Raw genomic sequence first — 19,068 nt, 5'->3', positions numbered from 1 at the left:
GTGTGCTGGACCGCACACCTTACTGGCAGTAACCCCGTGGTTAGCCCCAGCGTGTCCTGGCGCCAAGTGCCCCTCTTCTGCCGCTCCTCAACCTCTTACCTAATTGACTCCCCTACTCCTTTGCCGTATTTGTACCAACACTCACGCAGGATGATCTGGTCCCACCACCCATCCTGCCCACATCAGTCGATCACGACCTAGCAGAGCCCTGGAGGGTGGGGCGTGTACCACTGAGCTGGGCAGCTGTGTTCCCTCCACAGGGTTTGGCTTGCAGGGATGCTGCTCTGGGGTTTATTTACTCCATGGGTTGCTGATTTACACGGGGAACTGGAATCACCAAATGAGTGTAGCTTTTAACATGCTCCGTTTCTGATGCGTTCAGAAACTTGGAGACAGCCTTTAACTTTTGGGACTTAAAAGCCCCAAAGCAAAAGGAGGATTTTTGTTCTTGGCCCGAGTTGGAGAAGGATATTTGCTTATGAAGGAGGGGCTGGTCTATCCTCCGATGACCCCAAAGGAACAGGAAGTGTTGTGTAAGCCCTGTGCAGGGTACCAATTCAATGTCAGTGACACACGGGAACATCCTCTCTCTAGGAACGCTTGTCCTTCACGGAGACGCCCGTGTTTCTGAAGCCCGTGTACCCCCAGCACTCAGGAACAGTAGGAAACTGGGCTTGGGGAGAGGGGATAAGAAGTTGGCAACAAGAGGCAAGTGAGATGTTCAGACACGAATGATTGTGCCCCTCCCGCCCCTTGTCAGAACACCCAGTGATCCTGAGTGTTGCAGAGGCTGGAACGGCTCCTTTTTATTCAGCACGGAATAGACACAGAACAGCGAGTGCAAGTTCCAGGGAGCGGTCAGAGCTCCTCCTTCCCAGAGTTGTTTTCAGCTTTCTGATCTCTCTGAAAAACAGCAAAGAATGCATGGTTCCTGACTCATGGGAAACTTTAAATCCCTCACTTTGAACCTCTTCTGTTTGCTGATGTACTGGCCTCTTCTGTTTGTCTCACGGGTGCAGTTCTGGCTGAACTAAACTTACTGTGTATAGCAGCTGGCTTCAAACTATGGCACTCAACCTTCCTCAACCACCAGAGTACATAGCATAAGCCTCATATATGAGCTCTTTATTTGGGATTTAAATTAATTCCCATTGGCCCTTAATAAAAAAATGGAGAAATTCCGAACCCAGTTTGTGTGTACAAAGCCTTTGTAAATCAGCATCTCTTGCTAATAGTGTCTCACTAACCATGTGCTCAGACTCACCCTCCTATGACCTCTCCATCCACACCACCCTCTGTTCTCACACCCAGGGCTAAAGACCTTCGATTCCATAGAAACTGAACACACAGAGAGAACAACACAGGCGTTTTACTTGAAGCCCCACACACTCACCAACAGCATCCCCTTTAGGAATCCATTGCAGAAGCCTTGGACATTCTCCACCGTAACTTCTGTGATGGTCAGGGTGTCCCACTTGTCATCCACAGACTCGTAGATGGCCAGAGCTGGCAGCTGAGACTCTTTTAGTCTGAAATAGGCTATCACCTTTCCGTTTTCCCTTTTGCCACTGTCCACCAGAACAAAGAGAATCTGTAGTGGGAGAGAGTTGAAAGAAAACGGTCCAGCTGAGATCCTGGGGTGGTGGTGGGGGCAAAGAGACACTTGTCACTGCTGTCACTAGGCAGACTGAATTTATAGTTAATGTCACATCATTTTAATTTAAATTAAAGCCTGGCATGATGGAGTATTTGAAACAGTCTCGGAATTCCAGTACTTGGGAGTCAGAGGTAGGGGGACCAGAAGTTCAGAGTTACCCTTAATTACAGCAAGTCAGCAAGTTCGAGGCTGGCCTGGGCTATATCAAAATCTATCTATCTATCTATCTATCTATCTATCTATCTATCTATCTATCTCCATTTATCTATCTACCATCTTTCTATCTATCTACCACTATCTATCAATCTCTATCTATCTATCTATCTATCTATCTATCTATCTATCTATCTATCATCTAGCTATCTACAGTCTTTCTATCTCTCTATCAACCACTATCTATATATCTAGCTAGCTAGCTATCTACCATCTAGCTATTACCTACCTATCTCTCCACATACACACACCCCATCTTGATTGAATTTAAATCAATTTGAAAATTATTTTTCTTGCTTTGGTATTTTATCTCTTTAGTCAATGTAACTGCACGAACTTGGAATTCTGGGTTAGAGAAATGATTCTCAACCTTCCCAATGCCGCCACTTTTAATACAGTCCTTCATATCGTGATGATCCCCACCCCAAACCATCAAATTATTTTTGTTGCTACTTCATAACTGTAACTTGGCTAGTGTTATAATGTAATGTAAGTCTGTGTTTTCCGGTGGTCTTAGGTGACCCATAGACTGGGAGGCACTGGTTTAGAGAGATGTCTCAGAGGTTAAGAGTTTATACTATTCTAGCAGAGGACCTGTATTTGGCCTAGTTCACAGCACCCTGCAACTCTAGCTTCAGGGGATCCAATGCTCTCTGATCGTCGCTCTGGGCATCCTCACCCACTCCCACAACCTGATTAGAAATAAAAATGACATTGTAAGACAGAGTTTGGGCTTTGAAGACACTTTGATGTTTCCCTAGCCTAAAGACTATAGATAGCCCTGTGATTAAAGCAGAGAATGAGGTTAAGTCTGATTCTGTCTTCCTGGCTCTGATCTGGGCAACTTAGTTTCTTTGAGACTCGGTTTTCTTTTTTTGTAAAACATACTGCTGGGGGTAGGGATAAAATGAGACAGTGTATTTGGTGATGGTCTTCTGTAGCATGGGCTTGATACGTGTTATATTCTAAGAACACCCACCTCAGGGGCTCCCTAGAGTCACAGACAGTGCTTTTCCCTGCTGTATGTACACATGTTGAATATAATAGCTAGTAACGAAACAAAACCATTGTAATAATATGTGGCAGCGAAAGACCCTTAAAGCTGTGGGCTGTGTGTGTCTGGAATTCTCCATTTACTACTTTGAGCCCATAGGTGACTGTGAACAACTGAAATGTAGAAATGAAACTAGGGACGAGCTGGGGAGCAGGGAGAGGACTGTCTGGGGAGCAGGGAGAGGACTGTCTGTCTGGGGAGTATGGACTGTCTGGGGGGGGAGGACTGTCTGTCTGGGAGGGGAGGGACTGTCTGTCTGGGAAGCAGGGAGAGGGCTGTCTGTCTGGGGAGCAGGGATAGAGAACTGTCTGTCTGGGGAGCAGGGAGAGGACTGTCTGTCTGGGGAGCAGGGAGAGGACTGTCTGTCTGGGGAGCAGGGAAAGAGGACTGACTATTTGGGGAGCATGGACTGTCTGGGGAGCAGGGAGAGGATTGTGTGTCTGGAGATCAGGGAGAGAGGACTGTTTAAGTCAAATCTATCCCAGGTGGAAATCCTTGTGGTCTTCTGAAGAAAGAATTGTCTGTATTCAGGAACACACAGTGCTCCCCATGTCAGGGGACTGGTCCTCCCCAAGATTGCTTATGTGATAATCAAATGGATCTCATTAGAAAGGCTTCTGCTTGATTCTGCAATTGAGGATGGTTATTTCAGAGATCGCAAACAGAAATGCACTCAGAAGGCAGGGAGGGAGGGAGGGAGGGAGGGAGGGAGGGAGTGTTCTAAGGATGTGTGATGAATGAGGTAGCCCCTCCCCCTCCCCCCATGCTTGGTAGTCTCTCATCATATTTACACCTTGTCTCCCTACAGATCAGTGTGTAAAAACCACAAAGCCACAGCTGGAAGATAGATTACAACACAAAGTATCTTTAATTTCAATATTTTCACTTCTTACATCCTACCTGACACCCTCAAAACCATAGTATTTCCTTCTTCCCAGCCCCATCTTCCTTGTGGTGGTGACCATTCCCAGCTCACCTGTCCCTGGAAGAGCTTGGCTGCCTTCTGATAGCTACGCAGGCTTTCTTCATACTCTGGGGAAGCCTTGTTCATTATCAGGAGAAGATGGGTCTGAACCATGGTGTTAAATAAGCCAGCTCCAATCTGGAAAAGTAAGATTTGCTATAGAAGAAGAATGGAAAGAGGGAGGGATAGAAGGGGGAGAGAAGGAGGGAGGGAGAGGGGGAGAAAGTGAAGGAGGGAGAAATGGAGAGAGGGATGAAGGGGGAGAGGAGTGCAGGGAGGGAGGGAGGGATGGAGGGAGAGAGGGAGGGAAGGAGGGAAAAGAGAGGGACAGAGGGAGAGGGAGGGACAGAGGCTCAGAGGTACAGAGGTATGCCAGTGCAATGAAGAGAATTAAGACAAAAGCAAACAGCCTCTAAGATGACTCTTAAAAGCTTCACCAGTTTGAATGGGTTCAAAACCCAATGAATACATGTATGGAGTTGTCAAATGATAAATAAAACCATTTTTAACAAGTAAAATCATTGGGGATTGGAGAGATGAGTTAAGAACACATTTAATTTTTAATACTTCTTATAAAAAGGGACATTAGCTTGGTTCCTAGCACCCATAAGGTGGCTGACAATTGCCTATAACTCCAGTTCTGGAGAGTATAACAACCTCTCCTGGTGTCCTCTGGCTCATGCAGAAATGTGGTACATGTACATTTACTCAAGCACATATACAATAAATAAATACATTTTTAAAAGTACAATTATGGGGTTGGGGATTTAGCTCAGTGGTAGAGCGCTTGCCTAGGAAGCGCAAGGCCCTGGGTTCGGTCCCCAGCTCCGAAAAAAAGAGCCAAAAAAAAAAAAAAAAAAGTACAATTATGAGCAGGGAGGTGGTGGCACACGCCCTTAATCCCAGCACTCGGGAAGCAGAGGCAGGTGGATCTCCGTGAGTTTGAAGCTGGCTTGGTCTACAGAGCGAGTTCTAGGATAGCCAAGGACTACACAAAGAAACCCTGACTCAAAAACCAAAAATAAAATAAAAAAATATAAAATCAAACAATCAAAAGACAGCTTAGGGGTTAAGATTCTGGGCTTTCCATGCTCATCATCTGGTGCTGGAAGGACAGCTTAGGGGTTAAGATTCTGGGCTATCCATGCTCAGAACCAAGGATTGGCTCTTCCCACCATGCCTAGTGGCTGGCAACTGCCTTTCACACCAGCTTCAGGGCACTCGACACCCTCTGACTTCCGAAGTCACCTGCTTACCTAGGGTGCACATACGCCCAAACAAACATGATCGCAAAGTCATGAAAACGAACCTTCAAAGTAAGTTCGACCAGTGGGTTTTCAGGCAGTTGCATGGACCACCACTCACCCCATACATAAAAATAAACAGAACCAAATAAGTAGCTAAGAGGACATTGTGGAGATGCTGGAAGGCCAAGGTTAAGTCAGGACGGGTATCATTCTTTGTTACACCCTTTACTCTGGGGTAGCCAAGCAGCCCTCAGGTCAGATTTATACGGCAACAATGGCAGCAGGTTTGTTGACCTAGATCCTTGCAACCAGACCATTCAGCATTGGTGGAGCCTGCAGATGACTTCAGCCTGGCAAAGTCTGTACTCTGTCCAGACACCCCATGCCCAGCGGCTGACCCCCTAGGATCTGTGTGAGATTTTTCTAACACAGCTGATCAGAGAAAGACCATGGATCAGCAAGTGTGGTCAGAAGTGTTTCCTAAAGACTTTTTCTTGGGCTTTAAGAGCAGATTCCGTTTTCATTGGGGGCACTGTGTGACAAATAATTGACTCTTGCTATGGTAATATTTGTAATTATAGTAACTGAGTCTTGTGACTTAAATTCAGAGTAGGATCCATTCTTCTAAAAGCAGAAGGAATTCTTGGGAAAAGTAAAGTGAAGTGACCCAAGGAGCCAAAAGGCATGGAGTGGGGGTGCAGAAGTAACGGGCTCTATCTCAACAGATACAGCAAAGCCACACACCGAGTGTGTACACTGACTACACACACAGGGGCAGGGCATGGCTGTGACTTTCTGCCTGGTTTTTCTAGCACAAACGTTTGTGCCAGCACGCACAAGCTGCTGAGTGGTCAGCTCTCCAAATGAGGAGGGGTTCCTTTGGATATGGGAGAACCCCAGTAAAAACTTAAACATGACGCTCTAAAGAGGCTCTTTCCTGACTTCCTCTTCATGTGACTTGCCTTCTATACTAATGTCAAATTTAAAAAGGACACATCGCTGGGATTTACGTCACTGTGCGTGAGATGACATCTAGGCCAGGTCTAAGGGTTTAGGAGGATGTGTCCTCATATTGTTTGCCTGGCATCCAAGACACTATGACACTAGGGTAAGGTCATGTGCACAGGAAACAGTAGAACACTTTTTCCCAAGTCCACGTGCAGTCCAGTGGACACAATAGCGCCAATGGGGACAGTCCAGAGAAAGTAGACTGTGTGGTTACTCTTGTGCTCAACTTGATTGGATTGAGAACCACCTAGGGGGTACACTTCTGGTCATGTCTGTGAGGGTGTTTCTAGAAGGGCTTCAAGAGAGAGAGTCCACCATGAAGGTGGGTAGAGCAAACCGATGGGTTTCAGTCCTGGACAAGAGGGAAAGAGAAGCAAGGTCAGAGCGATCTGAGGACTGTGTCCCTTCCTTTGTGCTCTTGATTCTGGACCAGCCTTACATTCTTGACTCCACACCACGATGAACTGTATCTCTCAAACTGTGAGCCAAACGAAACGATTCCTTCCTTAAGCTGCCCCTATCACAGCAATAAGAAAAGCAAAGAGGAAAGACGCCTCCTTCATCACAGCCTGAGAAAGGTGGTTTTGAGTCTGTCTCAAAGCCAGCGACCTCCAGAGAGCACGGTTAGGCAGCGAGACTCTTTCATCCAGATACATTGTATTTTGTCTTTTGGGTTTTTATTTTTCTTGTGAGTTGTGTTGTAGTCCATTTACTCTCATTGTGTCTGTTTCTCTCTTTGTCCAACAGGGAGGGAGGAACTGAACCCGTCCATCTTAAAGGGATAGTGAAGATGCCAGCATAAACGACAAGCTAGGTGTTCAATGAGAGACAGTTACTAACAGTGGAGAGGACATCTCTGTTCTGGGAACAAAGGCCCTTCATGACGCACGAGCATAAGAGACAGGCGGCAGGGATCAGGGTTTACCATAGGGCTGTACTCTGTCACCCAGTGGAGGTTGTTCAAGTGAATGAAACGGCTCAGCTTGGCAGCATCGAGATCGTCGATGTCTTCGGCGTCCAAACGTAGCTGCTTATTATCTACCTGGATTTAAAAACAAGACAAGCCGTTTCAAAGGACAGAGTAGCCCCCTCTCAAACATCGTCTGAGATCATGGATGAATAGCATTTGAATTGCTTCTTGGCCTTTTGGCTAAGATCAAGTGGTAAATGGCATTTGAAGAGGAGACAGGCACTGAGCAGAGCTCCAAAGACAGGAAGTAAGTGTCCTACCCTGGGGCTCTTTTCTCTACTTGGGTTTTAAGGGCTAATTTTATGTAATATAATCACTGATCTATTGAATTTTCCATCAGTGCAGCTGTTCTGAATTCCCTTTTCTTAACTTCTGACCTATTCTGCATTTAGTTACTTCCCACGATTCCTCCTTTGGTTGGGAAGTTGCTCAAACTTGATTTATCCCTTTAAGGACTGCCAGCATGCATTATGTAACATGTAGCTTCTAACATACCAGACTCTAGTATTACCGGGCAGTCGCATCTCCCTGTTGAACATTAGAACATACACGCAAAGATTAAAAAAAAAAAAAAACTAAAACAAAACCTTAAAAGAATATCTTAAGCAAATTAAATTCATGAAATAATAAATGCCAAGGTATAGAAAATATACTTTAAATTAGAATTATTGGGGGGAAATCCACCCAAAGCACTAGATATGGTTAAAATGTGAAGCACAGGCTGGCAGTAGGTCCGTGGTAGAGCACTGGCTTGCCAGGTATATATATATATATATATATATATATATATATATATATATATATATATATATGTGTGTGTGTGTGTGTGTGTGTGTGTGTGTGTGTGTGTGTGTGTGTGTGTGTGTGTGTGTGTGTGTGTGTGGCAGCATGTGTGTGTTCTAGGTTCAGCTCCTGGCAGCAAACACAGAAGTCATACTAGAGATGTGCAGATCAGCTGGTAGAATGCTGATCTGGCTTGCAGGAATCTCTAGGTTTGATCTCCAGCTTTCTGTGAAACACACATGCTGACTGCTGCAATCCCAGGACTCTAGAAGTAGAGGCAGGAGGATCAGAAACTCCAGGTGACAGTGAGTCTGAGGCGAGAGGGGGGGTGAAGTCATTTGGCACACATGCATGTGTGCTGAAATCCAACACACTCTTGGTAGGAACATTGAGGAGAGGAAGAGCAATAGGAAAAGGCTCTGTGGCCCTGGTTCAGCTTGACAGTCCCAAAATTTACACCAAGTCATAAAAACAAACAAACAAACAAAGTAGAAGGTTGCTGCTGTGGTTCATGACTTTCATCCCAGAATTTAGACAGACCAGGCAGGAGGATTCCCAGCAGTTCAAGGCCAGTCTGGGATACATGGGATGTTCCAGGTCTTGCCGAATGATAGAATTAAGATCTTGTCTTAAACAAACAAATAAAACAAAATACAGGGGGTTCGAGAGAGGTTGAGAGAGTTTGCCCCTCTTTCAGAAGATCTGAATTCAGGTGACTCCCAACAGTTTATAACTCCAGCTCCAAGGAGATCAGAGGCCTCTGGGCTCTGCCAATACCTGTTCCCATAGGCACATATCCACACACAGACACAAAGACAGATGAGCAGACATTCACAGTGACAGGCAGCCAGCCAGTCAAAGGCAGCCAGACCAATCAGATGCTTGCACAGAGGGGGGTGAGGGGGAGGGAGAGAGGGAGAGAGGGATGAAGGTAGGGGGGAGAGAGAGAGAGAGAGAGAGAGATTGGGGAGAGAGGAGAGGAGAGGAGAGAGAGAGGGAGAGAGAGAGAGAGAGAGAGAGAGAGAGAGACAGAGGCAGAGAGACAGACAGAAAGAGACAGAAACGGGGGGGGGTGAGAAGGGAGGGAGGGAGAGGGAGAGAGAGAGAGAGAGAGAGAGAGAGAGAGAGAGAGAGAGAGAGAGAGAGAGAGAGAGAGATTGCTTCTCTTGAACCTTCTCTGTTACTTAAGGCCTGGCTTGCCAGCTGGCAGAATATCTCACACTTAGGGCCTTGCTATTTCAGCCCACTCAAGTCACCACCACCATCATCATCAAGGCCCTCTTAATACTGACTGTGTCCAAGTGCTCGAAGATTATTTTTCTAGGACACAGACGCCTGGCTTGTGTGCGCAGCTAGTCTGGCAGCACGTGGACCCGGAGGCCCTGCCCTCCCGCCGCCTTTCCTGGCAGTTCCTTGGTTTCCCAGAAATGGAGAGCTGGGGGCGCCAGGAACTCCAGGTGTTACTAGACAAGGGGATGTGGAGAAGGGACAGAGCCTGTGCAGCAGGGATGAAGCTTCCTCCCTGGGCAGTGAGAGCCTTTCAATAAGCCGCCCCGCCCCTGCAGGCTCTCCAGTGCTGGGGTTCTTCCAACAAAGCATACCCGGTTATTTCATTATTTCCTAAACTAATAAACTCAGGAGGGCTCTTGTGTAGGGTTCCTGGAGGCAGCATTTGACCAGGAAGTGTGCTTTGCACCAAGGGGATCATTTGCATAATGTAAAGCAGAGAAAGCTCTACCCTAGAGGAAGGCTTTGGGGACGTTCTAAACATCTATTCTGCCAGGGTTTGCAAAGAGTTTTACTTAAGATATCCTCCCCGGGGACAGAGACGCCAAAAGCGAAAAGGAGCAGCTGGAAGGGTTATGAGCTCAGGAGGTGTTGTTTTAAACGCAGCTCAAGTCCAGCTAGGAGGGGGTCTTCCTCTGCAATCCTGAGAGCTCGCTGACAAAATACAGCTTTTTCAGAAAATGCACTAAAACTCGTCTCATTTATATTCTTCTGTCTTACTTTTTATTTCTTTATTTCAGACAGGATTTCCTGAAGTGAGGTTGGGTATTGGTTTTCAGTGTAGCCAAGGTGAATCCGAACTCCAGATCCTCCCTGGAATTACAGGCGTGCACCACATGACCCGTTCAAATTCCTATAAACCGAAGCTATAATATTTTATGACAACTCAGTCACAAAGTAGCTTGGGTAGGGCTGAAAAGTGACTTAAGCGTTTGCCTCACGTCTTTGATCTCACACACACGCACACAGACACACACACCAACACATATACATGCACATGCAAACACTCACACACATGCACACACACTCACATGCACACACGCACACACATACAGGCACACACACCAACACACATACACACATGTATACACTCACACACACTCACACGCACACTCATGCACTCACATGTACATCCCCACACATGCACACTCACACACACACATGCACATGCACACACAGCACACCCCCATGCACACTCACACATGCACACACACCCATGCACACTTACACACATGCACACACACATGCACACATGTGCACACACACATTCACACATGCACACACATGCACACATACATGCACACATGTGCACACACACATTCACACATGCACACACATGCACACACACGCATGTTGCTCAGCTGCCATGTACTTATAATACTTTTGTTTGTTTGTGTCTCCTGCAGCCCAGGATGGCTTTAAATTTGCTGTGTAGCCAAGGATGACCTTCAACTCTTGGGTTCTTCTGTCAGTCTCCAAGGTGTGGGCTTACAAGTATGCACCATCATGTCCAGCTAAACACATACTTTATAAAGTATAATCACTTGATGTGTATGACTTCTCTCTTTTCCATAGTTATCTCTTCTTCCCTCATCTGGTATGGTACATCTCTTATGCCAAGCACTCAAAAGTCACTGTACTGGGGCCAAGAATGACACTATATCTCTCATATCCTGCTGGGTCAGAGTTGGGCTAACTTTATTTCTTAAAATAGAAGAGAATAAGAAAACCCCAAATAGTACAGGCACTCAAACAATAGGACAGGCTCACGGTCCACTGACCCCAGGAATTGGATTCCTGTGGGACTGTTCGGAAAAGCGGAGGCTCTCCGTGCTTCCACACTCACAGGCTGGATCCCTGACAGCCACACCGTCCCTGAAACGTCTTACTGCTCCCTGAGGTTTGCCTTAGGCTCTTCCTGGAAACCTTTATATGAGTCAGTCTGCACTAGTTTTGGAGAGTAAGTTCCATTCCTAATTTGTTTTCTATTACTGTGCCCACGACTGTGGTCAAAGCAATCTGAGAAGGAAAGGGTTTATCTGTCATTGAGGGGAGCCACACTGGAACCTGGAGGCAGGGAGTGAATCTGAGACTATGGAGGAGTACTGCTTACTGGCTGGTTCTTTCTGGTCTCTGCTTCAGGTTCCTGCCTTGAGTTTCTAATTGGGCTTCCCTCGGTAATGAACAGTGACTGTTAAGCCAAATCAACCCTCTCTTCCCCGCATGGGTGTTGGTAATGGTCTTTATCACAGCCACAGAAACTCTAAGACAGAAATCGGTACCAGTGTAGACTATTGCTGGGATGGATATGACATTGTTGTTACGGGAGGCTTGTGACGGATTGGGGGGAACTTTGGGCTATAAAAGCCATTAGGTGTTCAGAGCCCTTTATTCTGTGGGAGGTTTGGAAGAGACTGCTGAGAGCGGTGTAGGTGTTAGAGGTTCAACTTGTGAAGTTTTGAGGCAAGTTGGAGAGTTCTTCGTGTGGTATTTTAAATTGAGACGACAGACGTATGGTCAATTGGGGCTGGGGAACCAGCTGCAGTCAAGAAGAGACCAGCATCACTAAGGTGAAATCTTCTGGGACTGCTTCCTCGGGGTGAGCACACAGAAGCAGTGGTTAAGAGAGGCCAAGGCTGCATCTTATGCTGGTAGCCTAACTCCATCACCTATAAGAGTCTGCCTCGTGTTTCTGATTTTGGCAGCATAAAAGGGTGACGAAGAGCTGCTGAACCTTGTCAAAGAGCCCCTGAAGAGAGTCCAGGAAAGGCCATTGGTGAAGATTCTGTCGCAGCTCCAGCGGAGACCCCGGCATATTAGAGACGCCAGGACTGGGTGATGACCACCAAGTGAAGTGGCAGGCCTGAAATGGAGCCAATATGAGCCTCCTGGGCAAGCAACATATGCTATAACAGGGACATATGCATAAATGACAGAACCAGAGTGGATGCTTGCTAAGCCCTCTGGAGCCCAGAAGACTCTGAGTCCCGGACACTGGGCAATGAGTTACGGACAATCTTGAAGGGTTTTGCTTCAATTTGATTATGGCTGTGCTTTGGGTCTCACCTCTTGGAATAAGAAAATATTTATCTTTTAGATATGATTTTTTTTCCACAGAAGCCTATAACTTTGGAGTATGAGAAGAGGACTTTGGTTGTTTCAGAGGGCCTTTGAACTTTTAAAGAGACTTTGGATATTTTAAAGAAAATGTACTCTTGAAGTGTTTGGAAGTTTAAAGACTGTGGGACTTTAAAAGTTATTTATGTTCTGTGTTGTGATATTAGCATTAATATGAGATTCGGGAGATGAACAAGAACCCCAAGAGTGATACATTTGTGTGTCAAGTTGACAAGGAGTCACTCTTACTGGCTTGCTTTGGTCAACTTGACCCAAGCTAAAGATGGCTCCTTAAGGCTGGTGGAGACCAACACTGTCAGCCATTTTCCTGATTAATAATGGATGTGGGAGGGCCTAGACCACTGTGGGTGTTGCCTCTCTCAGGGTGGTGGACTTGAGATATGGAAGAAAGTAGGTTGAGCAAGCCATGGAAAGCAAGCCACCTAGCAGCACTCCTCCATGGCTTCTGTATCAGTTCCTGCCTTCAGGCTCCTGCCTTGAGCCCACCCTGACTGATACACTGTAACATGAACGTTGAAGAAGAAACAAACCCTTTCCCAAGTTACTTTTGGTCACAGTGCTTCACCACAGCCATAGAAACCTCAGCTAATACGGTTCTACAAACACTGCTTTTGTAGGCTCGTTAATAATGAGTCCGTGTTCGCTTGCTTAACCATTATTTCCTCTTATCTTTAAATATATTCTTGCTGTTGTGAACCCAGTAACTCTAAATTCTGAAAAATTGCTACCAAACTATATGGCATCTAAATTAAATTCTGATATTAACTCTTGGGCTGGATATATTAATACCAGGGGTTTAGGAAATGGTTTGGGATAAAGTTTTAAAATGGAGACTTTAGAATAAGGAACATTAAATTAATTCAGCCTACTGTAAAGACAGAGATTTTCTTCTGGGGCTAGAGAAATGGTTAAGTGGTTAAGAGTGCTTGGGTCTCTTGCAGAGGACCTGAATTCAGGTCTCAGTGCCTGATGGTTTGCAACTGCCTATAACTCTAACTCCAGCGGATCTGACGAAGTCTTCCGGCCTTTTGCGGCACTCAAAAGAACATATGGATACATAAACACACAGAGACACACACGTGTAAATGTACAAGAATCATTACAAGAGTTTCCTTGAGTGCTTTAGAGAGCCATTGTAGTGCAGTAGAACGGGGGCGTGGAGTATGGAATCAGGCGCTACCTGACAGCTGGGAATCTATAGCGAGTTGCCTCAATCTACCAGAAACTTTATTTCCCCCACTGAAAATTCATGAATCATATTCTTTCTTCATATTTAGTGAGAACTATACTGGTAGCTATCATAGATTGGATACACACAGACACAGTCATACACACGGATAGGCAGACAGACAGACAGACACACACACACACACACACACATCAAACTTCATTAAAAAAATTAAGCAAACTGTGGAAAACTAAGAATGCTAAAATGTGGATCTAAATTTAAAAGTTCCCAGAAAGTTTGCAATAGGCTTAAGTTCTCCGATGTAAAATAGTACGGGTTCGGGTTTTTCTTTATTAAAGTTATTCTGGACTCCTAAACGATCATCCTAGTAACATATGTAGCAAACCTTTGAAAATGTAAACTGGGAAAAGTGTTTATGTAACGGTTGGCCTGGAAACTCCAACCTTTCCCAGCACTGCCGACCAAGGGACCCAAAACCAGCCTGTTTATTTTCTGGCATGGTACATAAATTTTGTCCACCAAAGTTCCAAGACTTCACTCAAAGTAGGGCTGTCACAGTGCTCGACATAAAACAGATGCTAAGGAAGGGGGCAGAGCTCAAAAGAGCCGACAATACGGCTTTATAAAGAATACATTGTAAGCAAGTCCACATGACCCGCAGGCTTGCTCAGCTGTTTTGGGGTGGGGTGTGGGGATGGCCTTGAACCTGTGGTCCTCTTGCCTTAGACTCCTGACTGCTGGGCTCACAGGGCTGCATCTCCTACCTTGGCAAAGCACGCTTTTTTTTACTTCTATTGCTGCTTCTCTACTACAGACCCTCCATGCCTCATTTAGAAAATATATACACGGATGGGTATTTTGCCTATGTTTCCGTCTGTGACCCGCATGTGCTCTTGGGGTCTGAGAAGGCCAGAAGATGGAGTCAGATCTCCTGGAACTGAGGTTGAGAGATGCAACATGGCTCCTGGGAATGAAACCCGGGTCCTCTGCAAGGCCATCCAGCACTCTTAACTTCCGGGCTGTCTCTCCGGCCGCTGCTACAGACCCTTAATAAGTTTCACATAGTCTATTTTGCTGAGCTGACAAGGTCTCTTGCTTCACATATCTTTTCCTAATAATCCATCTCATTCCTTGTGTACAAAATAATCTTGCTAAAGCTCACTCCTGTCCATGTTATTCCCCTGATCCAAAGGCTTTGGGGGCTTCTGGATACCAATCAATTTAAGTACAAATCTAAGTTACTGGTACTGTGACTTTAGCACAAACATGGTTCTCAAAAATCCTTCCTGTTTTCTATTCCTTTCCCTGCAACCTGCGCCTTGGGATCCAGTCGGCAACACTGATTCTTAAGTACATTTAGTTTTCCTCCTTTGGCCACGATTCCCCTTAGAGTACCCATATTGATCCAACACATACTTCCCAGTTTGACTGTCCCCTTTGCATTATTTTATTTTCTAAGTTCCACACTATTTTCATTCCTGTAACACCACCTTACCCACTGTGATGTTCTGGGTTTGTAAACTGACTATAATCTTCGCTCCATTTTAGGATCTATAAGAGCGGACAGTGTGTTCAATATGTCATTATCACCAGCTCCTGACACATACGAGCCGTCTAATACAATGTTCAATAAACTTAAGTAAACTAATCAGCATATTAAAATATAAAAAATTTATGGGACTGGGCATGTAGCTCGATTGAAGTGTGCTCACCTAGTACCCATGGAGCCCTGGCTTTGATTCCCCTGTACCGAATAGGTGGCCATACCTGTGACCTCAGTATTTGAAGAGTCAGAAGTTTAAGGTCATCTTCATCTATGTGTCAAGTGGCCATCCTGAGCTACATGAAAACTCATCATATATATACATAAGTATATATGATCTACATCATGAAACTCCTGTCTCACCATCCCTGGGGTGTGTGTGTGTGTGTGTGTGTGTGTGTGTGTGTGTGTGTGTGCAACTTTACTGTTTAACGTGACCCTAGAGATAATACGGTCAGACCTTTTATTCTACAGAGGTAAGAAGCCAATAAACACTCAGCGACTGACCCACCCTTTTTTTTTTCTGGCAAGGGACCAAGTGGTACCATTAGCGCCACACCTGGCTCTCAGTCCCTGTCCTCTGCAAGGACATCCCCACCTGCTTTGCCAGCCTGAACTGAGTCACCGTCCTGGTCAACGATGTCCCTGAACTTGGCACCAGCGTTAATGTCAAAGACATAGAGTCCGTTCCTGTCTCACGAAGGAAAACTAGAGGAAGGCGGGAGCTGCCGACCCAGCTTACCAATCGAAAGAGGCAGATGCTGTTGCTGGTGACGTTGTAATGGGTCAGGACCTCAGAATGGTTGCTGATTCCGAATGATACATCTTGGAACTGCTGTGCCATGCTCCGGAATATAGACACGATCGGTATTTCCAAATCCTAAAAACAAAACCAAACAAACAAGAGAGAAACAAACCCACAGGTCATTTTTGAGCGAAGAGACATAGAGGGAAGAAAACTATGCTTATTCCAGAAGTTAAAGGTCAAGTAAAACAAAAGATATCCTTACACATGCAGGCTACTTGCACTGGCACTTTTGAGTGTCCCAGGCTCTATGAGAATATAGGTTATTATCAAAATCGCATGGCCTTGTCATACAGCCTGAATTCTACCTGTAGCTGAGGGAAGTCTCAGCTTCCAGAGGTCTGCCAAGTTGGACTACACAGCCATCCATACGCCCAGGGAGACAAATGTTTTGGAAACAATTTGTGGAGAAACAGAGATGTAATATCAAGGAGAGGTCTTTAGCATGGTCCTTGGGAGACGTGCAGGACCTGAGGGTCATATCCTCTCTGGTAGCTGTTGTATCCCAGGCTTGCAGTGAGGGAGCTGGGAAGCCAGCCATTAGTGATGGCCTCTCTCCTCCCACAGACACTGGCACTGTCCTCCTCGCTGTGTTAGGATGGTTGTCCACAGAAACTCCAGGCAGTTCACAAGAGTCCACTCGTTTTCCCTGCATCTCAATGAGCTAAAGGCCGTGTTAAAGGAGAAGGGAAGATTGCTACTCTCGCATGTGGGATCACAAGACAGAAGCAAGAGGGTTATTCACTTAGAAGCTGTGGACATTTATTAGTTGGCTGGCTGGCCCCTGGTTCGTGACCTGGGCCTTTGAATTGAATTGCTCAAGGACTCAGTGTCACCATCTGGTGGTCCTTGATGTTACTGCACTCTTCTTTGCTCTTTTTCTGAAGCTCAGACCCCTTGGTACCAAAACCTGACTCCCACTGGCAGCCCATTTCCGACTGCGTCCACAGAATGGGCGGGATGACTGTGAGTTGGAATCAAGGAGTGGGAAGTAGACAAGAAGGTCTGAATAGGGGCTGGGTTAGCTGTGAGGATTGCCAGCTACTGTTACCAGAGCGAGAGGGAAAGGCCAGGACGAGACCCTCTCGTGTATGACTGCGTTAGCCAACAGCCAGTGTGGAAGCTGTCAGTAATCCCGTCCCTTCCTTGTATTCGGAGAATGTGAGAAAGATAAGTGGGGGCTTCCCTTTCTGTCTTAGAATAACCTTCCTGGTCATAAAACATAGGTTTAGCCTGAGTGTGTGGCATAGTCCCATTAGCCCAATCCTCTGGAGGCTAAAGCAGGAGGATTGTCTGTTTGAGAGAAGCATGGACAACACTGCAAGTTCGAGGCCAGCCTGAGTCATGAGATCCTATCTTGAATAATAAATAAATTAATAAATTAATAAAATTTAAAATGTGCCTTTACTTTCACTTCTGCCTATGGACAAGGTACTATGGGCACAGACAGACTGAGGTTGTTTAGGACAATGGCCAAGTTTGACTGACTTCCTGCAGACACTCCCTTTCTTTCAAAGTGCCCACAGGTAAGGAGACTCAGAGAATGTGAAGCAAGTGAGAGAAAGACCTCATGCAGAGGGCAGACAGACTGCTTTGAAAGGAAGGGGACTCTGATAACAATCTGAAAGCACTCCTGGAAATGTGTCCTCTCACTTCCAAATCTACGTCACTAGCCCAACAGGCCCCTGGCTTGACTACCACAAGACCGAGCGTGCCCGACTTTGGGGTATCCAGGTGGGGCGTATCACAAACCTGGAAGAAGCCTATGACAGCCACTTCAGCGGCAGCGATGAGTTCCACCGTAGCTGGGATGTCCGTGAGCCATATGGGTTCCCGGGGAGTGCCGAGACCTTCTGCAGGAAGAGGAGTGGAGGTGTGGGCAATACACATCTTTACTCAGAAACTTCTGGACAATTTCTAGGTTCGGAACGAGACTACACGTAGTATTTCCACTTTTCCCTCTCTTCTCCTTATGGCAAGCTTCTTGATGGCCACACCACTGCCCCACCCCCAACCCCACCCACCACCTTTTTTTTCTTTCTTTTACCTGAGGCTTCTTCAACATCTGCTGTAGCCTCTGGAACCAGCCTGCACGTGAGGACAAGTGAGAGGATTAGGCATCGAGACCAGGTGATTTTCATTGTTCTTCTCTGGTGCGGACCGTGGTTGTTGAGTATGGGGGTTGGGGCTGATGAACTGAAAGGACTGTGTGTCATTGGAGCTCTGGGAACTTTGCAGCTGGTCCCAGGGCAGCTTTCACCCCCTGTGATAAGTGGCTCAAAGTGGCGGGGCTCTGGGACATATCCAACCAGAAGAAAGTCGGGTGCATTCATTGAAATAATGAAAAGATATGTAGGCACTCCATGCCGCTTATTGGTTTAAGCAGGCTATGAATATGGCTGTGAGCTGACCCAGCGTCTCTCAGCTTAGATAGTTGATGGGAAAGGTGAACACACAAATTCATGATTTAAGCATGTAACCGAGAGTGGCAAAACATGGAAAAATTCACAGGCTGTTGTGAGGGAGACGGAGAACTCTTAGGACCTTGTAAGGTTTGATGGAGGATGTCTGCCTCTAAGTAATTACAGAGGCCTGAGTGGATAGGATTGCTCTGGGCATCAGAATGTGGAAAGGACACGCATTGCTTTTTTTCTGCCGTGACAAATTATTATAAGTGACAAAAACAGCCTAAAGAAGGTGGGGTTTGTTTTGGTCCCCAGTTTGAGGGCACAGTCAATCATGTTGAGGAAGGCATGAGGCAGGAGAGAGGGATGGCTGGTCACACTCTATCCACCATCAGGAAGCCGAGAAGAACGACTGTGTTCAGTTTGCTTTCTCCACGATAATCAGCCCGGGATCCCAGAACGGATGATTCCGTCATAGGTAGAGTGAGTCTCCCCACCTCCATGAACCTAGTCTAGAAACTCCCTCACAAGTGTGCCTAGGGGCTTTTATCCTAGGTGGTTCTAGAGTCTGTGGAGCTGACACTATTAACCAATCACAGGGGATTTTGTGGGAAGAGCCAAAATCTAGACGTGAACAGAGAATGTGAAAGAGCTTCAGTCGCTGAGAATGATGGGAAGGAGAGTGATGGGTGTGGAGGCCATCTTGCCATAGGCCTTTAGGTGATGCAATAAAATAAAGTTGTTTTGAAACTCATACTTCACTCAGACAATGTTGGGAGCCCATGCAGCAGGAGAGGGTTTGATT

At 46.1% G+C, this 19,068-nt stretch overlaps 1 protein-coding gene across 1 annotated transcript; it reads right to left on the bottom strand.

Annotated features, from left to right (window-relative positions):
* Positions 1-722: 722 nt before the first annotated feature.
* Positions 723-18,043, bottom strand: Erp27 (endoplasmic reticulum protein 27). The gene is made up of 7 exons (XM_032907325.1): positions 17,906-18,043; positions 17,611-17,711; positions 15,796-15,933; positions 7,069-7,185; positions 3,901-4,026; positions 1,394-1,591; positions 723-903 (listed from the first exon to the last, which is right to left on the bottom strand). The coding sequence occupies exons 1-7, from the start codon at positions 17,997-17,999 to the stop codon at positions 859-861; spliced, it is 819 nt and encodes a 272-aa protein (XP_032763216.1). The 5' UTR covers positions 18,000-18,043; the 3' UTR covers positions 723-858.
* Between the last annotated feature and the right edge of the window lie 1,025 nt (positions 18,044-19,068).

The sequence above is a fragment of the Rattus rattus genome, chromosome 6 (assembly GCF_011064425.1).
Source record: "Rattus rattus isolate New Zealand chromosome 6, Rrattus_CSIRO_v1, whole genome shotgun sequence".
NCBI lineage: Eukaryota > Metazoa > Chordata > Mammalia > Rodentia > Muridae > Rattus > Rattus rattus.
This window is presented reverse-complemented; position numbering and strand designations above follow the sequence as displayed.

Coding starts and splice junctions, on each gene's coding strand:
- Erp27 (XM_032907325.1), bottom strand. CDS start 17,999: ATGAAAATCACCTGGTCTCGATGCCTAATCCTCTCACTTGTCCTCACG. Junction 15,934..17,610: donor CTGTCATAGGCTTCTTCCAG/GTTTGTGATACG, acceptor TTTTGTTTTTAG/GATTTGGAAATACCGATCGT. Junction 4,027..7,068: donor TGACAGAGTACAGCCCTATG/GTAAACCCTGAT, acceptor TTACTTTTCCAG/ATTGGAGCTGGCTTATTTAA.